General features: G+C 35.2%; 1 protein-coding gene across 1 annotated transcript; it reads right to left on the bottom strand.

Moving 5' to 3' along the window:
- Positions 1-924: 924 nt before the first annotated feature.
- Positions 925-23,861, bottom strand: clvs2 (clavesin 2). Its single transcript, XM_060864966.1, has 5 exons — positions 22,662-23,861; positions 20,315-20,489; positions 8,832-8,942; positions 8,467-8,687; positions 925-1,062 (listed from the first exon to the last, which is right to left on the bottom strand). The coding sequence occupies exons 1-5, from the start codon at positions 23,048-23,050 to the stop codon at positions 969-971; spliced, it is 990 nt and encodes a 329-aa protein (XP_060720949.1). The 5' UTR covers positions 23,051-23,861; the 3' UTR covers positions 925-968.
- Between the last annotated feature and the right edge of the window lie 807 nt (positions 23,862-24,668).

Below are 24,668 nucleotides of genomic sequence, written 5' to 3'. Positions count from 1 at the left end.
GTGAACACAATACACTACATACTGTATATTAAAGCTGGCGTATTACAACGGTGCCAATACTTATCTTTTTCATTTATTTATATAGTTCCAGAAAAAACATGAACTAGCCATTAGTATATCTAGCTAAAAATGAAGGTTTTGTAGGCATATGAGTCTTTAATTAAGCATCCTGTCTGGAATAAAGATATGAAAAATATCTTTAATATTTTGTCACTATAAATAAATAAAAAAAGAAAAGATATCACCAAACCTTCTAATCTATATGCAGACTCCGCTTACTCTAATGGCAAAGGTCAGGCTGTGCTGAAATAATGTTTCTGGAAAAAAAAAATAATCCATTCTGCCTTGCTGCAGTGTAAAGGGGTTTTTGCAAAGTCAAAAGACTAAAACCTGAACACTGGATGTTTAATTCTAATGAAAGCGCTATGTATTTGTATGACACGGTTAATAGCCATAGGCCGTTCTTTTTTTTTCCCCGTTCCATTCAGGACCATAAATCCTGAGCTTTGCACTTGTTGATTTGGAAAACCGAAATATGAAAAGCCCTCAGTGCCCTACAACACCGCTCTCACTACATAAAGCACATACAGAATATTCACAGCTGTCTTTACATTTGTATTCATGTCACAATTAATTCCCGATGTCCTACTCTAACAGCTGAAGTGTATTTACAGGTTTAAATTGGCACTTAACAATTACATATGGATCTTCCATTAGCTGTTTGATTCAAAAATATCCCTTAAAATGCTGTCTCAGGTGTTGCGTCTTACATCTCTTACAACCTTTCTTGGACATACTATATATATATATATATATATATATATATATATATATATATATATATATATATATATATACACACACACACACACACACACACACACACACTCCAGTTGTGGGAACTGGGTGATATTTCTCGCCAGTGTCCAGGCCTTGATGTTTGCTCATTGCTAAGAAAAAAAAGCCTTTTAGTCCAGTGAAAGAAGTGGCTGCATGTTCTCCTCTTCGCTTTTGATCTTTTCTGGCCGTTTAAGAACTCCAGGCTCCACAACAGACTGGGACCTGCAAATATGAATAAAATATGATCAGTATCAGAATGACGGGTTTCATGGCTTACATGGCTTTTTTTTTGTTGTTGATGGTAGTGGTGGTTTAGATTATTGCCTGAGGTTATGAGTAGCATTGTATTCCAAGTTATGAAAGAAATGTTAAATTGTAATGCCATTATTTTTGACCTGTATCACAGCACTGTTCAAATCGGAAGGCGGTCATTAATTTTCCTTAGAAGCACAGCTTTCACAATAAATGACAGATTTATATTACACTTGTCTGTCTTTTATATTGTGTAATTTATATTACACTTGTATCTGCTGCAATCTAAGTCTTCTCATAAATGGATTAAAAATCTGTGTAATTAATTTCCATAAACAACAAAAAAGTAGGGTATACAGTAGGTTTTCTTCCATTGGAGTCTTTGAACTTTTGTTTTTTCCATTTTTAGCATGACATTTTTAACTATCAACAACAAATCACTGGGGTATAAAATACTCAGCATGCGATATTGTGTCAACATCAATAATCATGTACCTTGAAAGAATGAATATAAATATATATATATATATATATATATATATATATATATATATATATATATATATATATAAATATTTATATATATATATATATATATATATATATATATATATATATATATATATATATATATATATATATAATTTCAAGTAAATATGTAAAAAAAAAATTATTTGGAGAAAGGTTTGAAAATGAGATATGCCAAAATAGTAGCATATTAAAAAAAAAAAAAAAAACAATAATGACACTGTTTTCCCTGAAAAGATATAAACTCTATTTAAATTAATAAAATGCTATCTTGAAATAATGAGATAACAACTAGAAATAAATATAATTGCAAGTTAATATGTCAAATTTATGAGATAAACCAAGATATTTATAGAATATCTTGAAAATGAGATGTCAAAATAGTGGCATATTTAAAAATACTGAAATATTTAAAGATCTTCCATTTCTAGAATTTGGCTATATTTTGTCAAAATAGTCACATACCTTTAAAATAATGAGAAAATATATTTATTTATTTTTTTATTCCTTTATTTTATTCTTTTCTCTACTATTGGCTATTTTTTTTTAAATCAAGGACAGTTGTACAATGCATTTCACTACGTCATACAATGTGTGATTGTGAATGTGACAAATAAAATTTTAATTTGAATTCAAATTTGAATTAAGAAACCTTTTTCTCACAACTGAGACATTCATTCATTCATTTTCTACCGCTTATCCGAACTACCTCGGGTCACGGGGAGCCTGTGCCTATCTCAGGTGTCATTGGGCATCAAGGCAGGATACACCCTGGACGGAGTGCCAACCCATCGCAGGGCACACACACACACTCATTCACTCACGCAATCACACACTACGGACAATTTTCCAGAGATGCCAATCAACCTACCATGCATGTCTTTGGACCGGAGGAAACCGGAGTACCCGGAGGAAACTCCCGAGGCATGGGGAGAACATGCAAACTCCACACACACAAGGTGGAGGCTGGAATCGAACCCCCAACCCTGGAGGTGTAAGGCGAACGTGCTAACCACTAAGCCACCATGACCCCCACAACTGAGACAGATATTTTAAAAATATTATGTTTCTGTAATTTTTATGCTCAGTAGATACAGTAGGAAAGCAGAGTTTTCTAATCATAGTCATGCCGTCGGAGCGGCACCAAAAATGAAAAACGTAAACTTCTACTGTTAAGCTGTAATAGACTCAAGCTGTTGTTTTCTGAGGCTTGAGGAGTCACTGAGCCTCCGGCTGTAGGCTTCTCTTTCAGACAGATTACACTCACCAAGCAGCAGCAGAGGCAGTAGTCAGATCAGTGCTAAAGGGAAAGCTTCATCGCATGTATTCATGCTCCAGAGAACAGCTTGCAGCAGCAGTGTATCACTCACTGAAGGAGGCACACAACAGCGTCTTTTTGTCTTAACCTGTCTTCATGGACCAGAAACTCGAAAAACCCCTGAAGGCAATCGGTAAAAGAGTGAACTGGAACTCCTATATTTGTAAATGTGTCCTAATCTAGCAGGTAACTACAACATAGTGAAAAAGACAGACATATAATGTACGATATTAGGATTGCAGGGAACAAGTGCCCTTGTGCAATCTTCCAAATGCAAATACAATAAATCGTGCGTTTCTCCACTCTGATATCAAATGAGCTGATTTAATTAGCGTTTTGTCTTAATGTCAATCAAATAGATTTTAGATTCAGTTCATTTAAGTCTTTTTTTTAAAAATGCTGCCTCTGTTATAACTTGTATTTCTTTAGATAACCTCACCATACACACACACAAACACACAAACACACCCACCAAATGATCTCATCTCCATCTAACTCACTGTAATTCAGTTAGAGCAACACTAAAGAAATTACATAACAACCTGGAAAATATAATAATGTTACTCTTAGTCTGATCCTCGTGTATAGCTGTAGGTCTATGGAATAAGCAGGTCATTGGCATAGGCAGCCTGGACATCGTCTAAATAGGGCACTACTTTATCATCCTTCAGTTGCATCTCTGAGCCATCTGGCAAAACAGTGTCATTAAATTGCTTTACATATCCATTAATACTGTGACCCATAAGAGTGATACACTAATCCTGTGTCCATGCCAAATTTCTGCTGATTTTTCTGATGTCAAATTCATATTCGCTCTCATTCTGTTTCTGAGTTGGATAAAAAAAATCAGCCTTAAATGTGTTGACACATTTTTCAAAAATTCTAATTAAATGATCAGATAATAAATCAGTGATTCTTGAGATCATTGACAAAACAGGGTTTGATTTTCTAAAAAAACTTAATTATTTTAAAAACCAGTGTATTTATATTTGTTAAATGAGGGTTTGGGTATGTAACCATGTTTTGGAACAACCTCCCATATATATATATATATATTGTCAATTTTGTATATTTGGATTTTTGTCAACACCATCAGACACATAGAAATGTCTATAAAATTATTTTTAATTAAAGTATCACAAATATTTTGACTCTTAGTAGTTTTTAATTATCTTAATCACTAAAAAATTAAAATTTTAGATTAGTCAGTGTTTATTGATTACGGTTTAGGCTGTATGGATTAATCAATTTATCATTTAATTTCCATAATGAACAGTGATACTTAGAAGCATACAAATTACACAATAACTTTAAAAATGCAACCATTTTATTAACAAATATTCTTGAGGAAACAAAACAGCTCATCTTTATAAAAAAAACAACAATATATCATTCTGACGGAGTTGACAAGGCATCAACGGGGACTTTACAGGCAATAGAAAAAGAAATGAACCCCCTTTGTAAAGTCCACAACAGCTTCAAATATATGCTGCTTATAAAGTATATACACTAATTCAAATCATCCATATTCAAAATGACAGGTAAACCTTTAAAATATTGCTAACCGGTCATAAAAAAATGTAACAATTGACTTCTCAAGGCAGTCGATGGAGTTTAAACACCAGGCAACAGACGATTCACAACAGTGTTCCTCTTCTATGAAATCCATGACCTCTGCTGATATGTTATATATCTCCCTGGTGCTGCTGGAGATGTAATGTGAAATGGACACAATGCACAGAAGGACGAGTAACTAAGTTGAATGTTTGGGTTTTGCTGGACAAATGCAATGTGAAGGTTTTGCAATGTGTCGTTTAGAATCATCCTTTGATGTATTACTTTTTTCCTGGTAATGGTGTCTTGCTTGTTTGTTGTCATCTTTGCATTGTTTTCCAAAAAAATGTGAACACTTAGGTCTGGAGGAACCTAGGCTTTCTTTGTTTCGGTATTTTTTCTGTCAGTGTTTTGTACTGTAAGTCAGGCCAAACTCATGAACCCTGTGGATAAGGCGATACTTGAGAATTTGGCCAGACAAAGACAGTTTTGGATGCTGGGATGTAAGTTTCCCTCTTCTGTGGGTGTGAGAAGCATTTCTTCTTAGCTCTGCAGTCATTGCATGGTGGAAGAGCAGTGATCTTTTGATTAAAGGATTTCTGAGTTGGCTCCCTTGAACCATCGAGAGGAGTACTTTGTCTTCTCATTTAGAATACGTTTTCCACGTTCAAGTCGCTTTCTCAGCTTGTCCCTCTCTTTTTTTAACTTGTCAAGTTTGTCTTTCAGTGCATTAATCTCTCTGGAGTGTCTTTTTCTAGTTTTGTGTCTTTCTCTTTCACCAGCAACTAGCTGTCTACTACACCTTGGCTCCTCAAAACTGATGTCCAAAGGACTCTGTGGTGGGGTGTCTAGATGCTTGCCATCCTGTGCTTTGTTCTTGCATTCTCTTGACTCTTTCTGTGCTTGTTTCCAAAACTTTCTCTTATACCTTTTGTCTCTTTGTTCCAAATCAGTGATGTTTTTTATTTTGCCCTCCTTCACCATATATCCCCATCTTTCCCTTTCATTTCTCAGCAACTCTTCTTTCAGCTCAGGCTGGCTATACATTTTTTCTCACCTTCTTTTTTGATACTCCCTATTCCTTCTCTTTCGTTCCTCCACTGATAGATTCTCCCTAGCCATTCTAGCCTGAAATGCATACCATTATGTGGTCAGTATACTTTTCTGATGGAAAAGAGTAAGCTTCAAATTATGGGTAATCATAAGCAACACCTTGAACATATCAAGTACTCGAGAGGCTATGAAAATGAGATTCAATTCAAAACATAAAGCTATATGGCAATTGGTTGCAATTCAACATAAAATTGAGCAACAGTAATATCAAATGTTTTGTAAGTAATATAATTGAAGTAAACTACACTAAAATGAAGAATAATGCACATAATGGCATTTGTCAATACCGTCTTAGAAAGAGTCAACACCGTCAGACACAAATCCTGATGGTGTTGACATGTGACGGAGTTGACAAAATGCCATGCTTCCTCTCATAACACATGTGCTTCTCACAAGAGCCATCTTGTTTATCATTAGTTTCTTGTTATCTTTATACTTTACTTAAATTAAGCATTTATAACAGAAAATATCATACAAATCTTATATTACATTGTTTATGGTGTTGACACACTATGGTAGTGACATGCAAAGTATTAACAAGTAGGTATAAATTTAAAAGAATATTAAAAATATACCAGAGCTAGAGTGGGCTCATGACATTTGAAAGAACAAGGAAGTGATAAAGGAGTCCTAAGAGTTTTGGCTGCCCTCAATATTTTTTTACTTAAAAAAAGGTCTGACGGTGTTGACAAAAACCCAGGACACAAGTTAATTGTCATAAAACTACAATAAAATGAGTTTTTCAGTTGTAACTTTTGATGCTCATTAAATTAATTACTGAACTACTTACACATACACATAAGTGTACCAATAATCCTGGGTTAGGGTTAGGGTTAGGGTTATTAACCCTAGGGTTAGGGTTATTAATAAATATGATTTATTAATAATTGCTAAAATTGCAGATTGCTAAAATAAAAAAAACAGAAATGTGATTCATTTTTAAACTATTAATGATTGTACTATGAAAATAATGTATTTATATGTTTATTGAACAGCAAAAAGGAGTTCGAAGCGCTTTGAAACAAGAAGAAATATCTGAATAGAGGAAGAAAAAATGAATGTTTCATGTGAGCTCGCTGTTGATCGGCTCAAAAACAGCGCCTGGGGTAAAGCTACATATTGATTATTGTCTGTTCTTCCCACAGCTACCCTGCTCCTCCACACATAACTTAGTTTTATTTCACTTATCTTTTAACCTATCTATGCATGGATTGTATTTTTTGCCTCACTTCTAAGTGATAGCAAATTAATAATGTAGTGGTTTGCAGTAAGGTTTAACTAATATTATTTACTAAAATCTTTAAAAAGCCAAAACGATTATTGCCATAATAATAACCATAAAAGTATTAATTAATGTTTAAATACCACATTGGAAATATTTATTATTGCTTTATAATTATGCTGTCTTAATTTAAGCTCTACATAATTAACATTAGAGATTTAATTAACAAACCATTAGAATCATTAAGTAAGTTATTGACATCTAGAATTATTTGTTTATCTAACAAACAAATAATCAACAACTGGGTGAAGTGTTAAGTTTTAAAACAGCCTGAAGTGTTTTATTCTTCTTTTTCCAAAATAATCCTATTTTTTATTTGTTTAAAAAAAGACATCACATGTTTATCGGATTATAGTAACATTTAATGTTGGGAAACGTCTGCAAAACAAGTAAGTCCCTGTCATTACCTGTAAAATAGGAGCTATAAACAGTTAAAAAATAATAGCTCTCTTTTTCTGCCATTTGAAAAAGAAAAAACAGCTTTACCTCTGACTGATATCAAGTGGAGACTCTTTCCATAAATTTTAAATGTCTCTATCCAGAAAATGTCATTATAGTATAAACAATTGCAGACTTTTTATATAATGTACAAACTGTTCACGTGTTCTATCCGGCATACAAGCCTCGGTGAATGATCCGTTGCTATAGAAACGATAACGTATCTCAATGACTGCATGAATATAAACCTGTGATTTGTTTGCTGTAATAGAAAATAAACCACTTTCTGAAAGTCAGAATTCATAATGCAACATCAATGTGTTGTAACTGTTAACATTTAACAGCATAAACCTCTGACTAATACATTCTTCACTCGAATAATTACATTTCACTGTAGTTACTGAATGTAATGCTCTAAGATGCATAAATGAACAATAAATAAAGTGTTTAAATGGGCCAGTAAATAATTGTGGTTTTTAACGATTGTCTCTCTAAAACTCAAGAAATTAATATAAGGTGATATCTTAGACATTCAAAGAGAAGATGCCAACTCCATGTGGTCTTTGAGGACAACAGCCTTCTAATCAATAACTATCGGACTTTATCTGACTGTAGAAAAGACATTATTCATAATAACACTCTGTGGTGTTTATAACAGTTTATAATCACATTCTCCAGTGTCACCTAAATGAGGATGATGTTCACTTTTGAGTCTGGTTCCTCTCAAGGTTTCTTATGATCCTCACCACAGTCACCTCAGTCACCTCAGACTTGTTAATTAGGAATGAATACAAATACATTTAAATAGAAGTCTAATATTAATCTTGAACTTTTTACTATATTTCTTATGTTCTGAAAAGCTGCTTGAGACTATGTCCATTGTTAAAAGTGCTCTACAAATAAACTGAATTGAAAGCACTGTTTTAAGAGGTCACACTCTGTCTATATACAATCCTGATTGATGACTGCAAATACGTCAATAAAAATGTTAACACAGGGTTCAGTAATGTACAATGTGATATTTGAGATTACGAATGCCCAGGTAAAGTATGAGTGAAATGTGTAATGTAATCCTAACCCAGGGTTAAAAATTTCATGAGAGAACGTGTAAATAAACGTGTTACCAGAGGAACACACTGACCGTTTCATGCTTTTCGGGGACAGATCTTTCTCCAGGTCTTTAACAGAAAGGGTATAGGACTCAGGGCAGTAGTCAGTCTCCTCATCATAGGCGTGGTCAAGCAGAGTCCTGGCCCACGTGCCCATGTCATAGGGGGGCATCATGCCACCCAACTCAGAGGGCAGAATCTCTGGCACGATCAGCTGGTGCAGACTATTCAGATTGTTCCCATGCATAAAGATCTGGACAGTCAACATAATCAGGAAAATAAACAACATACCAGTCTGCTTATCTTAGCCAATTCTAGCATCCTATTGATGTGTGCTAATCTGATTGGCTAATCTTTTCCTCTCCATTATATCCTTTTCACTCACCCTTTCACTCACCCTTTTTCTTGTTTTGTCCTTCAGGAAGGGTCGAATAACCGTGTACAGAGCGTGGATGTACCACGGCTGGTTGACAAAATGAATGCCTCCGAACCTGGCTGGGAAGCTGTCCTGTACAGAGCAGAATATGAAAATAATTCTTTAATTTTGCCATCCAAAGCGGAGTTAAAACCCACAATGAAAGAAAGACTTGAATAGTTTAAAGACATAAATCACAAATGAGGATTTGCCCATGTACCATGAGCACAACAGTTGTTATGTAAATTACTGGGTTACAGTACACTTGCCTAGTTCATTTTAGATTATTCCAACAGAAGGAAATCAACACAGGATAGAAATCAATTCATTCATTCATCATTCATCCACTCATCTTCACTAAATGGTTATTTACCACATTTACTGTATATGACAGTGATGTTGAATTCTCACAGTTGATTGGTCTGAAGGTTGTAAATTAATTTTCAGCAGCTTTTTCTATTCTGGTAACAATTGTTACCAGCTTGTTAACCCTTATTTTTACCACTACACAGGCGTATTTATTTATTTATTTTTATTTTATTTTATTTTTTTGCTTACTAAATTCTAAAGAAAGACGTTATTAAGGTAACTATTTTGTTTCATGTACATCCCACAATATTAAAAGCACCATATCGCAAAGGTACCACCCCCTTCAAAACTATTGGTACAGCAAAGCCAAAATTTTGTTTGTGCTATGTACTGAAGGTGTTTGGGCTTGAGTTCCACATGAAGCTAAGACAATAGAACAGACTTCTACAAACAATTGAAGTTTAACAATTAAGTCTCATTTTAAAAACAATTAAAAACGTGACTTTTGTTTGAACCGACCTATTTTTTCTAGTGATCAAAAATATTTGAACACATCGGTTTCTTGTTGCCCAATAGACCTTTATTGTTTAAATAAAATTAAGACCAGAAAGCTGTCTATGTAGGAATAGAAGCTGAGAAAAGAGGGAATGACCTGTTATGGGTAAATAACCCTAATTCGGATTCACACCAGGTCACATCACACCTCTTTGTCACTGATTATTTTCCTATAACAGCAGACACCAAATATGTTTATTTCTTATTCTATATTTTCTTCAATACTATGTACTAATACTAGTTCTTTACACATGCTGTCTCACTTTTCAGTTGATTGCTGTTTTGCACAAAACTTTACAATACCTCATGTAGCTGCTGCTATAATACTAATGTGTTCATTCCAGTATTTCTGCACACGCAATATTGATTGGACATACAATATTTACACTGCACTGTCTTGTTTGTCTTGTCTTGCCAAGTTGCACAGATGCACTTCATGTGGCTAGGACTAACTTACTAAGTCCTTAGCTCTGTCTATATTTTATGTAGCACCAGGGTCCTGGAGAAACATTGTCTTATTTCACAGTGTACTGCAACAGCTACTGTATATATGGTTGAAATGACAATAAAAGCTTCTTGACTTATCTCAAGTTATCTCTCTTTTAATTTTCACCCAAGGAGCAACATATAATAGAATTTCTCTTGTTGAAATATCCTAGAACCTAAATAAATACAAATAAATGTTGAATCTGGAATTCTGAAGATTTCCTTTGTATGTCCCTTAAGATTTCGCATTATAGAGAATAGGATTCTTTTTTAAATGTTTTAAGCACTACCTTTCTGAGACCTAGGAAACTTTTTAAGACCCAGTTCAGTACTGGGTTCAGTACTTCAGTACTAAACGTACTTCAGTACTGTCCTCTATATAACTGTACACAAAACTGAGTAACCTGATTACTGGACTGAAAGCCAGATATCTTAAAATCTAATAATAGATTTAATCCAATCTGAGATATCAAAAGTATGACTGTATGAAAAATTTTGTAAGTTGTGATGCAGGAATCGTATGATTATTACTGCACATGTAAAATGCATCTTCTTGCATTCATATTCCTGGTTTTTATTTAACTTAAAATAAAATCAACTGCCTACTTTAGTTTTAGTAAAATAACGGAAAAGTTTTAGTCTCTGTGAAAGACAAGTTGTTTATTTTGAGGTTTTTGTGACCTGTGAGCTTTATGAGCATTGTGAGCATTGTGTTGCTGTTGCTGGAGAACAGATGTGCGGATTAGGGTTTGACGCTGGAGGCTGAAAATCTCTTTGGCACCAACTTCCACATGAGAGAGAACAGAAAGTCCAGACAGAACTCCAGAGGACAGCCACAAAGCATTACCCAACACATTTCCAGCCCTACAATAGATTTCCCTTCCAAGGCACAGAAGTGCTTTTAGAGCTGAAGATAAATATTGCTGAAATACATCATGTGTCTCTGTTCCTCAGAGAAGTGATTGAGTTATACTGCAAAAATATTAAATGGAAAAAGAAAGGACTGAAACGCAGGAGTTCATAAGAACCACTGGAGTTATACTTGGAAATAAACCTGTTAATATGTAAAAGTAATTAAATAAAACGGTTCAAATGTCTACAATTAAACATGCGCAGATGCTTGCTTTCCTTTACATGGTAAAGGAATGAAAACTTTTTGATGTGTGGTTATAGCTCATCAAACTTGAAAATTATATTTAATAACAACTTATAATAAGCTACATTTAATAATACAGAATGTCCAAGAGTCAAGTCAGTTCCTGTTATCTGTTATTTTAAAGCAGCTGTAAACTGTAAATTGGTGTTACCTCTCTTTTATTCTTTCTTCAATCTCTTGAAGTTAATAAGACAAATGCTGACTTGCAAATACTGTAAATCACAAAGCCCTCTGCCCTAAAGTCTTTCGCACTGTAAAAAAACATTGACGCTCTGACACTGGAGACTCCTTTTACAATGTTAAATTATTAATTTTAACAGAAATCTTCTGATTAAATAAAAATGCATTTTTAATTCTCTAATTTGCTTTGTAGCTGACACTGTCATTTTCCAAAATGCTGCTGATGAACAATGAACAAATGAACAAAATCATTCTGACCAATCAGATTCAAGAACAGCACTGTGAATAAAAAGAGCTCATACCATATATGGTAAACTTGATGTTTATCCTATGTTCAGGCATATAGACAATTAATTTAATTATTACCACCTTTATATAACAACATTTATAGCCATTAATATATACTTTCTCGAGTTGTTTGAGTTGAGATTTAAACTATATCCTGCTACTATGGAACAACAACAACTGTATCCTTGCAAAAAAATTTTTGCAAAAGTTTTTCATGAAGCTTAAATGAAATAAATAATTATATGAGGCACACATTCAACTGAACTGCATGTTGCTAACTACTAAAATTTAATCAAGTAGTGATTTGAAGAAGTAAATATATTGAATGTATATTTGTTAGATGCGCTTATAATACAAGCATTCATGCCGCTTTAAGAGAACCAATCATGATTAACAATTGGACACACTGTTCCTAGTCAGATTTACTATCATTAATATCCCATGAGTACAACTTTTAGGAGTGAAACGCTTCATTTTGGCCTTATGGGATTTTTATGAGGCATAAGTACATTTCTAGAGGACTGACCTCTTTTTTATTAATAGCAACAACCACACAGTAGAGTATGAGGCTAGAGGGCAACTTCCATAGACATCAGTGAATGAACTGAATTTGGCCAAATGGAACGATGATGGATAGAAAGTGCTTTCACAAAAAGAATATATCAAAGCCAAGAAACACTAATTTACTCCATTTTACTTACATTTTACATTCTACAACAAGCTCCACTATTTGTTTTACCATTTTTGTATGTATAACAAGTGACTATATGCCTGAAAATGATCAAAATGATGATGGGACATAATCCATTCATTCATCTCTAAGTATGCACTGTATCATGGTCAGAATAGAGGTAGATCTGGAGCTTTTTCGTGAAACACAGAATGTGAAGCAGGAATACTGTACACCCTGGTGGTGTTTTTCTAACACACACGCTTATACAGACCCGGTAACAATTTATAGAGGAAAGTTTTAATGTACCAAGTAGGAAGAAATGTACATCAACATAGGGAACACACGCAAAACTCTACACAGACATTTACCAAATCTGGAAAGTAGTAAATTCTGATGAGTCACCAAGCTGAATGAAACCCAAACGAAAGTGAAGAGAATGTGCAAAGCTTTACACAGAAAGTAACCCGAGCTCGGGATAAAGCCCCTTGAGATATAATAGAGCTATCAGCCTGGAGATCTAATGTTTTACCCAAAGCAGACATGCTAATAGGAATATCAGAACACCAACACAAGCAGTATTTCATGAAAATAACTGAAGCACTGCAGGTGTTTTTGGTGCACTTGGCAGATTCGGCCCGTTAAGATAAACGGTGCTGCAGAGCAAAGCAAAAGACAAACATAACCTGAATTTAGCACCTCCATTTTCACCCAGTAAAATAATTACTTTAACTCCAGCCTCTTAGTCCCAGTTATGTCATGTGCCATTTCTTCTGCATTCTGCTGTTCTGGTGGCAGACTGAACACTGTCATGTCATTACTGAGACAGTCTTGAATCAAAAAAACTGCTGCAAGTTTTAATCCACTCTCCGAAAACGTCTCTGTCTTCTTTTCTGTCTCCTTTTGTGTTTGCTAGAAGAAAATGACCACTGACCCAGTAAATACTCCGTATAACCCTTTCCCATTCTCCCTGCAAAGATATGCAAAGAAATGTTATGAACTTAATTGACTTGCTTGATGCCAGTCGCTTTGTATTGCTCGATTAGACAGCACCAGAGTTATTTCACCTTTATTCCTTTGAAAATAAATACAAACAATTATTAGATCATGGGCCACAATGTTGCAGCTTGGCTGAGGATTAAACCCGGTCTTTTATATAAGTTCAAATGATAAAATCAAAAAGTAATGCTTTTTGCATATTTCCACATACTAACATTTCTAGACGTCTCTTTCCACTAATAAAGTTACGTGTGAAGTTTAGACCTCAAAGGCTTGAATGTTTTTGTTTCTACTTTTGTTATGTCTAGATCTTTTCACAGTTTTGTCTAGAGCAACCTTTTAAAATCAACCATGTGCAGTTAAAGCCAAAACAACTGACAAATAGGTAATTAATGAAATAAAGCAGATCCGTTGAGATATGCAGTCAGTTGTCCAACAACAAGGTGGAATAAAGGCAAGAAATCATTTTAAATACAGATGACAAAAATTCAAATACATTTTTAATTGTAGAATATTGTAATATAGCTGTGATCTTTGGAAATCCATCATACGTTAATAATTTAACTCTAGGTTCTACGTTTTAACCACATTAAGACTGCCAGCCATTATAATAGTATCACAATGTCAATAATAATAATAATAATAATAATAATAATAATAATAATAATAATAATAATATTAAGAATAATAAATAAAACAGGCCAAAACTACTGTAGGAAACCTCAAGATTATTATTTTTTCCTCAATTCACAAAAGGAAAAACCGTTACAACAAAGCTGAGGAAGATCCATTTGATGATTTATTTCAAAATGCTATTTATGTATGTGACATTGCTTTTATAAGGTGTATATAAAGTGCCATTATATAGACATGTAATACCAATAACACTAAACAATAAAAGGCTGAAATATTGTGTTTACACTTAGCACTGAACTTACTGAGTATTACCAATGATATTATGAAGTATGGAGAATTATTAGGATTTATGAATCTATTTTTTTAACAGCAAATAATCTGTTGCAGATGTACATGACCAAAATGCAATATTACATCGCTGTCTTTGAAAGGCAGGATTATCCTGGCTTGCGCATTTATAATCGCTACCCTTTATATAAGCAGAAGTCAGTAGAAGTTAGTAGATAATTAAGATCTACTCACTCAATCACTTATCAGTAATCACTTTATCCTGATCAGAGTAAGATCTGAATATTGATGTGCAATTTTGCCATTAACGCTACACTAGCTGCAACTCTGAACAAAGCTCTTTGTTGCTCTCATCTCTTAATGGTGCACAGATTAGATAATCACCATAATGCAGGAGGCTGGATGAGATATTTTTGGAATCACCATCAAAAGCCTGGTCCATCTGTCCATCTGAGTTGATCTATAAGATCATACAGATTTTTGATGGATTATAATAGTCGTAGTCAAAGCTAAAACCCTGTTTGATGCTATTCATTTATTATTTATTCTTTATGAAGAACCTTACTTCAAAACTACACCATTTGTTGCTTTGCTGCAGCCATTTTCTACACCTTTAGGGTCGAAACTCGGATGCAGTTTAGCTAACGTTCTTTTAGATGTCCTTTTAATATCTTTACATTTGCATTCTGTCCTTTTCGCTAGTTGAACATCTAAAAATTAATTAAAAAAAGGATCAATAATTTTTTTCATCTGGGTACTCAGGTAGTAGATTCTAATATATTCCTGTCAGACATATGATATTCTCTAAACACACACACACACACACACACACAATCCAGACCTTATCAGTCTGTGGTGGTTGAGTGACATGAGTGTGTTTCTTTCACTGAACACAGCCCATCTGGAGGGTGCATAGCATGGCGGTTAGACAGGTTGCCAGGGAAACTCGACATGGGGTGGGATGAGGAAGATCGGTCAGCTCTGATTGGCTGCCAAACATGGTTTATTTCTCAGGACTAAGAGAGACAAAAGGCAAGTCCAAGACAGTGAAAGAAATAACAGAGGCCTGTAGGAACAAAAGAGGTGCTCAATGAGAGACAGCCTCATGCTCTCTCTTTACTCCATTCGTCTGACGAGGATTTGTCGGCTTATTGCTTTTGCTAAAAACAACCATTTTCTCCGCCTAGAGCGTATGCTCCTTTTAGTATCTCATTTGGCAATACATGTAAACTTCAGCAGTTTTCCCATGGGCTCCTTTTTAAAACATCATTCTTGGTTTATTTTTGCCAATTTAAACTATTTTCTCTCCAGATTTAAACATTTTCATCATGGATGTAAATACGTAGCTCAAAAGCATTCTAAATTATTTCAGCATTCATTTCATTCATAATGCAGATGCCATTTCTTTACATAGCCTACGTATTTCCAACAGCCCTGCTCTCTCTGAGGTAAATTTAGAATGGAAAAAAAGCACAGAAAGCCCAAGCGCAAAGCCGTGCTGTGGTTGGTGGATGATTGATCATGCGTTAGATTCAGGCGTGGGCGTGCTGCTGGAAGAGCCCTGTGACTGAAATCACGTATGTGCTCCAGCTCCCAAACAAGTCAACATAATCACACAACAACTCCAAGAAAAACTAAAACTATGACATAAAGCAATGACACAAACATGTCTACTTCAACATAACATGTGAAGGAAAGCAGCTTTATTTTGAAATGCTTTGAAAAGAGATATAATAGATTCAGTCCATCTGCTTGTAGACAGCGGGAAAGACGACGTGATTGGGGAAAATGATGAAATATCGTCTTGTGATAAAACTATTTCAACTGCTTAATAATTTACGAAAATATAAGATATAATGCAATATATTGTTTTTTTCTAAAGCTTTACTGAGCATAGTATTAATTTTTAATGTCACTGTCATGCATCCATAATACATAGTAATTTCCTGAACTTTCTTTGTACTATTTGTATCCATTATATCAGTGATTCCACTATCAGATTTTTGATATTATGCTGATTTACATGAACACATTCACATTCAACAGGAGGTTGCACCATCCGAATTAACTGAAGATCATTTGAAGAAGAAAAGTAAGTTATCTCCATAATTTTTCTTTATTTTCATGATATTGTGATAATAGCTGATCTTTATCATTCTATAAGCACAGATTGAAGCTTATTACAAAATTTACAGCTTGAGTAAACTTTTCATTGAAAACTTTTGATTAAAAAATCATTCAAATATCCTACTAAAATACTTTGCACAACATATTGAATATTTGCTAATTCCATGGTAAAATGGCTTTACTTGTTAGATGGCAAAATCCAGCCAGGTAGGCTTGTAAAAAATTAATATAGTTGTCTAAGGTTCATAAATAATAATAATAATAATAATAATAATAATAATAATAATAATAATAATAATGCTTCATTTTTGAGAATTACTGCCACTAAATTTCACCCCTGCGATGGAGTCAGTCCGTTGTTAAAGCTAACAGGAAGTACATACGCTTTTTATCTTGTTCCTCCCTATTCAGTAATACTAACATATATAAACACAGACATGCATGTTTTTGTTCACAGCAGGAACGCCACATGACACATGACAGAGATGACATTGCTACTTAAGGCTGATTTGTGTAATGCGTATATGCTAGAAATGAGCACAACCAGATTTGTCGCATTTCATCAAATCGTATCAAACCCAGCAAAATACTTGCTTTTGTGTGCTGTACCAGTGGCACATGACCTTCCAATATTCTTCTAAACTAACACAATCTGACAAACTTAATAGAGCATTACAGATGCTGACATGTACAGGAGAACTTCACCATCATTTCTACGCATTGCCTTTGTTTTCCTTTCAAATGACTACAAAAGCACCGTCCCACTCATTGGGTGAATGACGCATTCTGGAGGCAAGATGCTAATGGCAACGATCAATTATTCACCAGCTAATCTGTCTGAAGAGGCGCTGGAATGTGGAATGGGCTCATCATGGGCCGGCATTAAAATTCAGTCAACAAGCTTCACTTGAGGCTATCTGTATGGCAACCCTCTCTTGTCTGAGGGGAAAAAAACAATATGCTTACGAAAATAATCAACAATATAATTATTGTGTAAACAAAGTGTGATAAAAAAATAAAACGCCTGAAAATCATGTATGAACAACACAACTACATGCCCAACATTCTTAAATCACGTATGAAAATCAGAATTTCAAAGATACAGATATCAGTATCAGGTCCGATACGCAAAATAAAGTACTACGACATCTTAACATGGAGCTAATGCTGGCTAGGTAAGAAGAAAATGTCCATACAAGGTCAAAACAAAAGCAATTTAAAAAAAATTCACATAAGCAGATTTCTAAAGTTGAACAAAACTCTTTTTATTCGACAACCCTACTCGATCTGATGTAACGGATATAGCTTGCTAATGCACTTCCTTTAAAATCACCTAACTTACAATATAAAGAATGAGCCTAGCAGTGTATGTGCGAGTCTCTGTCGTGTAAGTGTTCACTACACTCACAAAGCTGCCGGGAATGTTATACAATATATAAAAAGAAAGCTTAACCTCAGCCTTAAGGGTTTTAACTGTTTTCCATGTTATTACTTTTTTAATTAATTTTAGCTTTTAAAAATGTAAAGGATGCTATAACATGCCAAATAGTCTGAACTCATGATTATATTGTGGGATGGCAATGTGAATGGGGCACTATTACTTTATTCCAGCCTGTTTTAGATACAGACAAAAATCTGTTTCTTTATATCAGCTCCAGTGCAACAAGTAATCATATGGGTTTCCTCTGGGTTCTTTGGTTTCCTCCCACACTCTACATGACTGGATGCATGGTGCCCTGTGATGGATCCAACCAGGTTGTACTCCCACCTCACACTCAGTGTTCTCAAGGTAGACTTTGGATACTCCATGACCTGACCATGCCGCCTTAAACTACTTCCTGAAGCCTCCTGAAAACACCTTAATGCAAAATATTATTACAGTGATGAGTAATTCATTCGTCCGAAAAACCCTGCTTCCTTTGGCGAGTTTGTGCTAATATTTACAGCATGCAAAGCTGACATGATAAAGATACTCTTGATTAAAAAATAAAGAATCATCAAGGCTTATTTTTCCTCTCACTATAAACAACCGTATCTGTTTTCTCTCACAATCAGCAATGAACGTGTGAATATAAAATGAGGCCATCTCTTTGATGATTGGAAATAAGGCTTTGTTTCTGCTGCGTGTTAACTTTTGTTTTGAACTAATGGGTCAGCGTACCATCCAAACTTTGTATTATTATTATTATTATTATTATTATTATTATTATTATTATTATTATTATAATACAGTATATAACTCTTGTATATATGTAATTTACACACAAGACTTTTCACCATTTACAGGTGCAGCCCATGAATTACACACTCCAGTCTAGTCCAAAAAAACCCACAGTTGTACCAAGTGTGTCCACTAATTTCGAACCCTTTTAACGTTGTACTGTAACAATAGCAACTGTAACAGGTGTAAGATTGTGCCAGAAGCCAAAATGCTACCCTGCTATGATAAGTAACCACAACGGCACAATAGACATCCCTAATTGCTATGCAGACAACGTTTCTAAGCCTCAGAACATAAGGCCAACTCCTGTTCGTGTACCTCACACAGAGAATAGCTAATGCCCTTTACCAGACTAACTTCCAAGCGCCTGCTTGAGACACAACATTACTATGCAACTCAAAGGCTGATTAGGACTATGCAATTCAGTAGGTCATTAACTATTCAGAACGGCCAAGAAAAGACGTACAGGTCTTTAAAAAAGTGATCTCTCATAATTGATGGAAAATCCAACTTGAGGGATGAGCAGAGAAGGAGAAAGTTTATGCAGTACAAAGCTGAAGTGTTTACATTTTATTTTCATTATCATTATCAATACATTGGGATTAAATCAATTAAGAATAGAAAAGAAGGCTTTATTTTGTCACATTGCAGCATAGTGAAATTCTTTCTTTGCATATTCCAACTTTGGAGGTTGGGATCAGAGCTCAGGATCAGCCATAATACAGTGCCCCTGGAGCAGAAAGGGTTAAGCAAGGCCCTTATCATCTTGTCTATTGTTGCATTCTCAAATCAGATCATAATATATAAAGATTTTGTAGAAATGTCAAGAACATATATACAGAATAATATTTGCACAGGGCTTGAACCACAATCCTCCAATCAACAACACAAAGCCTTAACCACATGAGCCACCACTGCTTCTCATGTCTCAGGAATACCATAGGTTCGCTTATAATAAGTCTAACATCTTGTCCTTTGTTACATTCTCAAATGAGATCATAATATATGACGTATTTGTTGATATGTCAAGAATATATATAGGAAGAATCACATTTGCATGATAAATAAATGTATTTGTATCACATCACAGCTCTGGTGCATCATTGTGTCTATACTTGTGCAATTTCATGTTTTTTTCCTAACTATTTAAAGGGTCCACAGTGGCAGGTGGGATAAATAATCCTTCATGCTACAGCAACATATGAAAGTTGATTATGTTCATTTACTTATTTGTACAAATCCACTATAACAGCTTGAATCTTTCTAATCATAAACACAAACAAACCCAAGGATGAGGCTAGGAGTAATAACAAAGGGAACAAAACATTAGTTATTTTATAAAGTATTATCCAAAAACAGTCCATGATGAAGTTTTACAGCAAACAGACAAAGTCAAAGCTGCTGTAATAGAAATTGAATCAAAATCATCTGACCAAACCGACTTGATATTTCAACAGCACTGTATTATAAGATGAACTTTTCTGTCCCATTAAATGTTGAAAATCGAATTATCTTCATGAATGGTGCAAATGAGATGTCTGTACTGTTACCTGTAATCCCTCGATGGCCAATCTCAGCATGCTTGGAGTGAGTTTAGAAGCTTGCTTAAATGTGAAATTACTCCAGTCGATGATCAACACAAATCCATTCACTTGGAGCTCTGGGTCTTCAATCATGGCCTCCAGCGACAACAAAATGGCTCGCAGTATATCCACAAAGGTGTACCTGAGGTGTAACATATCAGAGTTTAGATTGAAAAAGCAAACAACATTATCCCTGCATGTGAAAAACAGAGAAAGGCATATTTTTTAGTTTTTTCCACCAAACTTTTTGATTACATTGTCCAGAACCTATCGTCTTTGTCCAGCATCCTGAGGCACAACAACGTATCAGTAAAATATGACAGGCTTTAACACAGTACTGTATTCATCTGGCAAATAAACAAGAATAAAAAGGAAAGAATGAAGACGTCACTTTGTAGCGGCACTCAAATCAGTCAGGCTAATTGAGGCCCATCTGAACCCGCTTTGTACTTGTTTTTGAAAAGGATGCACATTTTGCTACTCTCTGAAGCAATGTTGTGACAAGTTTGGATTCAAAAGCCCTTTAGACTCAAGTGAGGCACTGTGTGCACTTCTGAGTCTAATGAGCCAGGATTCATTAGATTCTTTTCCATCCTTTCGCTACAAAAGTCCACTTTTTTTATTCAAGTCAACAGAGTAGACAGTGGTAATTAAGTTAATAAAATATAAATGCTAATTAGGACTTTTATGATTGTCCTTTTTTTGCCTTAAAATGCTTGTGTTCAAGTATGCTATTTTTGGACAGGGTTTTATGGCACGCCGATACTGACTTGGAAATTGACAAAAAACAGGCTTGCATTTAACTTTTTCATTTCTCTAATTAAACCATGATCTACCAAAGAACAAATGAAAACTTACTTGGAAACTCTAAATGTTCAATCTTTTCCTATCCCTCTGGCCAGGATGTTCACAGAACATAATAAAACTTATTGGTGTGGCTTATATAACTGTATAAACAAGCTAAAGTGCTTATTTATACAGCAAACTGCAGGGTTCTGTAATACCAACAATGCAAACACCAATGTTGCAATAATAATTAAGGTTATGCAATTTTACTGGCCAGCTCCAATAAGTGGATCCAATAAGTGCTCGTGATAAACCTGAACCAGATCATAAACAACCTGATCAAATCTGATCAGTTAAATCAGAAGTGTTATTGCAGATAAAACTAGAAATTGTACAGAACAAGATGGAATGTGAGAACATCTGTCACATCACAAATAAAATGAAAACTATAGAATATGTGTTGCTGAAGGAAAACTGTCAAGCACATTCATGGTAACAATTTTTAAATATGTGTGTCTCTACAACCTACTTAATAAACTTACATAACTTATCTTTTCTTATATTATATGTGTGTATATATATATATATATATATATATATATATATATATATATATATATATATATATATATATATATATATATATATATGTGTGTGTGTGTATACTGTGTATACTGTATATATATATATATATATATATATATATATATATATATATATATATATATATATATATATATATTTTTTTTTTTTTTTTTAACCATAATACCCAGTCCTAATGTACATAATAATAATAATAATAATAATAATAATAATAATAATAATAATAATAATAATAATAACATGTACATTTATTTTAGGTTAAATTAAACATTTTAGACCTAAAGAACATTTTACTTCACTTACTACAGCAGATCTTTGTTCTCAGTGCTGAAAAGTGTGTAGTGTAATGTAGTAGTGCTGAAGGACAGCTCAAATGCTTCAGGCCTTTCCACACCATTAGCCCCATTATGGTTTACAGATTCCAAGTGACTGCTACAGTTAACACGGTGTAAAACTTGCAAATTGGTAGCCATTCACACAACTAGATTTAAATTAAAGATTAGGGTCAGTGTTTACGTTGTTTCTTGTAAGGTCACTTGTATATAAATCAAATCCAACAATCCAGTTATTTTCTCCTGAGATTACAAGCTTTTTTTTTTTTTTTAAATCTTGTGACATACAGTTGAGCAGTATGTCAGCTGCCAAAACACAACCCAAGCTGGTCAAACCTCCAGACCTTGTCTTTAACAGCTAAAAAATTGTTCAATTCATGTTTGTGATTTTTTTTATCCACTTATTGTTGGGATGTTTTGATTTAAAAATAGCTATGTGTGAAACTGTGTATAATATATGGTAGAAGCAGCCGATAAAGCTGGTCGACCAGCTTGACAAGCTCAGCCTGTGCTTTGGTAGCTTTGGTCAGACCAGCTGGATTTTTCAGCACATTGGAAATAATCTGGCAACCCGCCCCAAATCCCAGCATCACCTGCTCTGATCCCAGTTGGCAGCGAAGAGGACCAGAATCTTCCTGCCGTGTCGGTCCAGGTTAGACAGCACCCCAGGGAAACCGTCCTTGAGGGCCTGTTTGATGCCAGGCTCTGTGGCCTTCAGGTTCTTGAACATGTCCAGGTTCTGCTGCCGGTATTCGAAGTACTGGGCGAGCAGACGGAACGCCTCGAAGTGGTTGAACTTGCGGGCGCGCAGGAAACGAAGAATAAAGGCGTCGTCCGTGCGCAGGAAGCCGATGTCGGGCCGCGTAATGATCATGTCCCGCACCTCCTGGATGTCCTGGTGCAAGGTGTCAGGGTTCTCCTTCAGCTCCGCCTTGGCCTTCTCCAGCGTCTCGGCGGATAAACCCGCCTGTAAATGAGTCATCGCGCCAGCACACTTACCGACACGAAGGGAAAAAAGAAGTGCTATCCTAGAATTTGTTGCTGCGTCCTAAATAAAACACCACTTTAGTGACGAACCCGTCCTGAGATCCCACACACACACACACACACACACACACACACGCACTCTCTTCGTGTAGGTTACTTCTCCCAAACCTGACTGTCACTGGTAAAGAGGATGCCTTTGTGGTTTAAGAAAGAAAGAAAGAAAGAAAGAAAGAAAGAAAGAAAGAAAGAAAGAAAGATAAAGCACGAATTTGCTGTACATTCATCCGGTCATTTTTATCGATCGTGGTCCAAAACGCATATCTACCCTAAAGGATCTGTATTTGTATCCGACTTCAGACAAAAAACCCTTCGCTCTTGAACAGCCACTTAAAAGATGGGGGGGGGATCAGCGATCACCATTAAAACGCGACATTAATCTACACTACACTATCGTACCGCTAAAGAAGCGGCCAGGCAATGCGGCACCCTGCAGCATTAACTCCGCTCCCAAGTCTCCGTTTGCTGTGCATCTCAGATACAACATGTGAAGATGGAAGTCATCGGGAATCAGCGCCCATGAAGCATCCCGGTGTTTTCCGCCTCCACTCACAGATTTCCACCATGTGTTTAGAGTCAGGAAGATGGTTTGCGTCAGCGTTAATCTGGCTGCTTTTGTTGCTGCTGCTGATGCTGCTGCTGCTGGTGCTGCTGGTGATGATGATGATGTTGGTGACGATGATGATGATAATGATGATGATTGTGAGTGTGAGACTGAAAAAGAAAAAAAAATACCCATACGGCTCCGGTCACACAGTCCATCCATCCATCCAACCATCCAGCACATGGGGGCGGGGCGGGAGGTGTGAGGAGAAGAAGAAGAGGAGGAGGAACAGGAGGAGGAGAGGAAGAATTGTCTCCTTATCCATAGCATGAAGATTTTAAAGCATCTACTCAGAGGCAGTGCTTTTACACTGTAATATATTGCTTACTTTTTCCTCACCGTTACCGATATTTAACCACTTTTAACTGAAGCCTGTGTGTGTGTGTGTGTCAGAGAGAGAGAGCGAGAGAGAGACAGACAGAGAGAGAGAGAGAGAGAGAGAGAGAGAGAGAGAGAGAGAGAGAGAGAGAGCGCTGAGCTGCTGCTGGTTTTTTGACCAGTCCATAATGACTCAAACATGCTTTGTACTGTAGTTAAACCCCTAAGCAGAAACCCAAACTGGAGCTACACATATATAAGAGTTTGAATCACAGAAGAATAAACACAGAATAAGGTTGTCATATATTCTAAAAGACAGTGAGTATTCACATCATTCGTATTCAGAGCGGTGCACTGGTCTGTTCCATCATTGACATATGATCTGTCAAAATGTCTGTCAAAAGAAATATTTACAATAACAAATGCAAAAGGTAGGGGGAATCCACCATTATTAATTAGAGTCTGAAAAAGTTATTTCTAATGGTTCTTTTAAGGTTTGTAATATTGCAATATTCAAATAGTAACAGTGGCATTAAGTCTGATAGCAATAGATATTATGTGCTGCTGAACTACTACTACTACTACTACTACTAGTAATAATAATAATAATAATAATAATAATAATAATAATAAT

Source organism: Tachysurus vachellii, chromosome 3 (genome assembly GCF_030014155.1).
Source record: "Tachysurus vachellii isolate PV-2020 chromosome 3, HZAU_Pvac_v1, whole genome shotgun sequence".
Classification (NCBI taxonomy): Eukaryota; Metazoa; Chordata; class Actinopteri; order Siluriformes; family Bagridae; genus Tachysurus; species Tachysurus vachellii.
The sequence above is the reverse complement of the archived record's forward strand: the minus strand, read 5'-3'. Positions and strand labels throughout refer to the sequence as shown.

Coding starts and splice junctions, on each gene's coding strand:
- clvs2 (XM_060864966.1), bottom strand. CDS start 23,050: ATGACTCATTTACAGGCGGGTTTATCCGCCGAGACGCTGGAGAAGGCC. Junction 20,490..22,661: donor GCCAACTGGGATCAGAGCAG/GTGATGCTGGGA, acceptor GTTACACCTCAG/GTACACCTTTGTGGATATAC. Junction 1,063..8,466: donor TCCCCGAAAAGCATGAAACG/GTCAGTGTGTTC, acceptor TCATATTTGCAG/GTCCCAGTCTGTTGTGGAGC.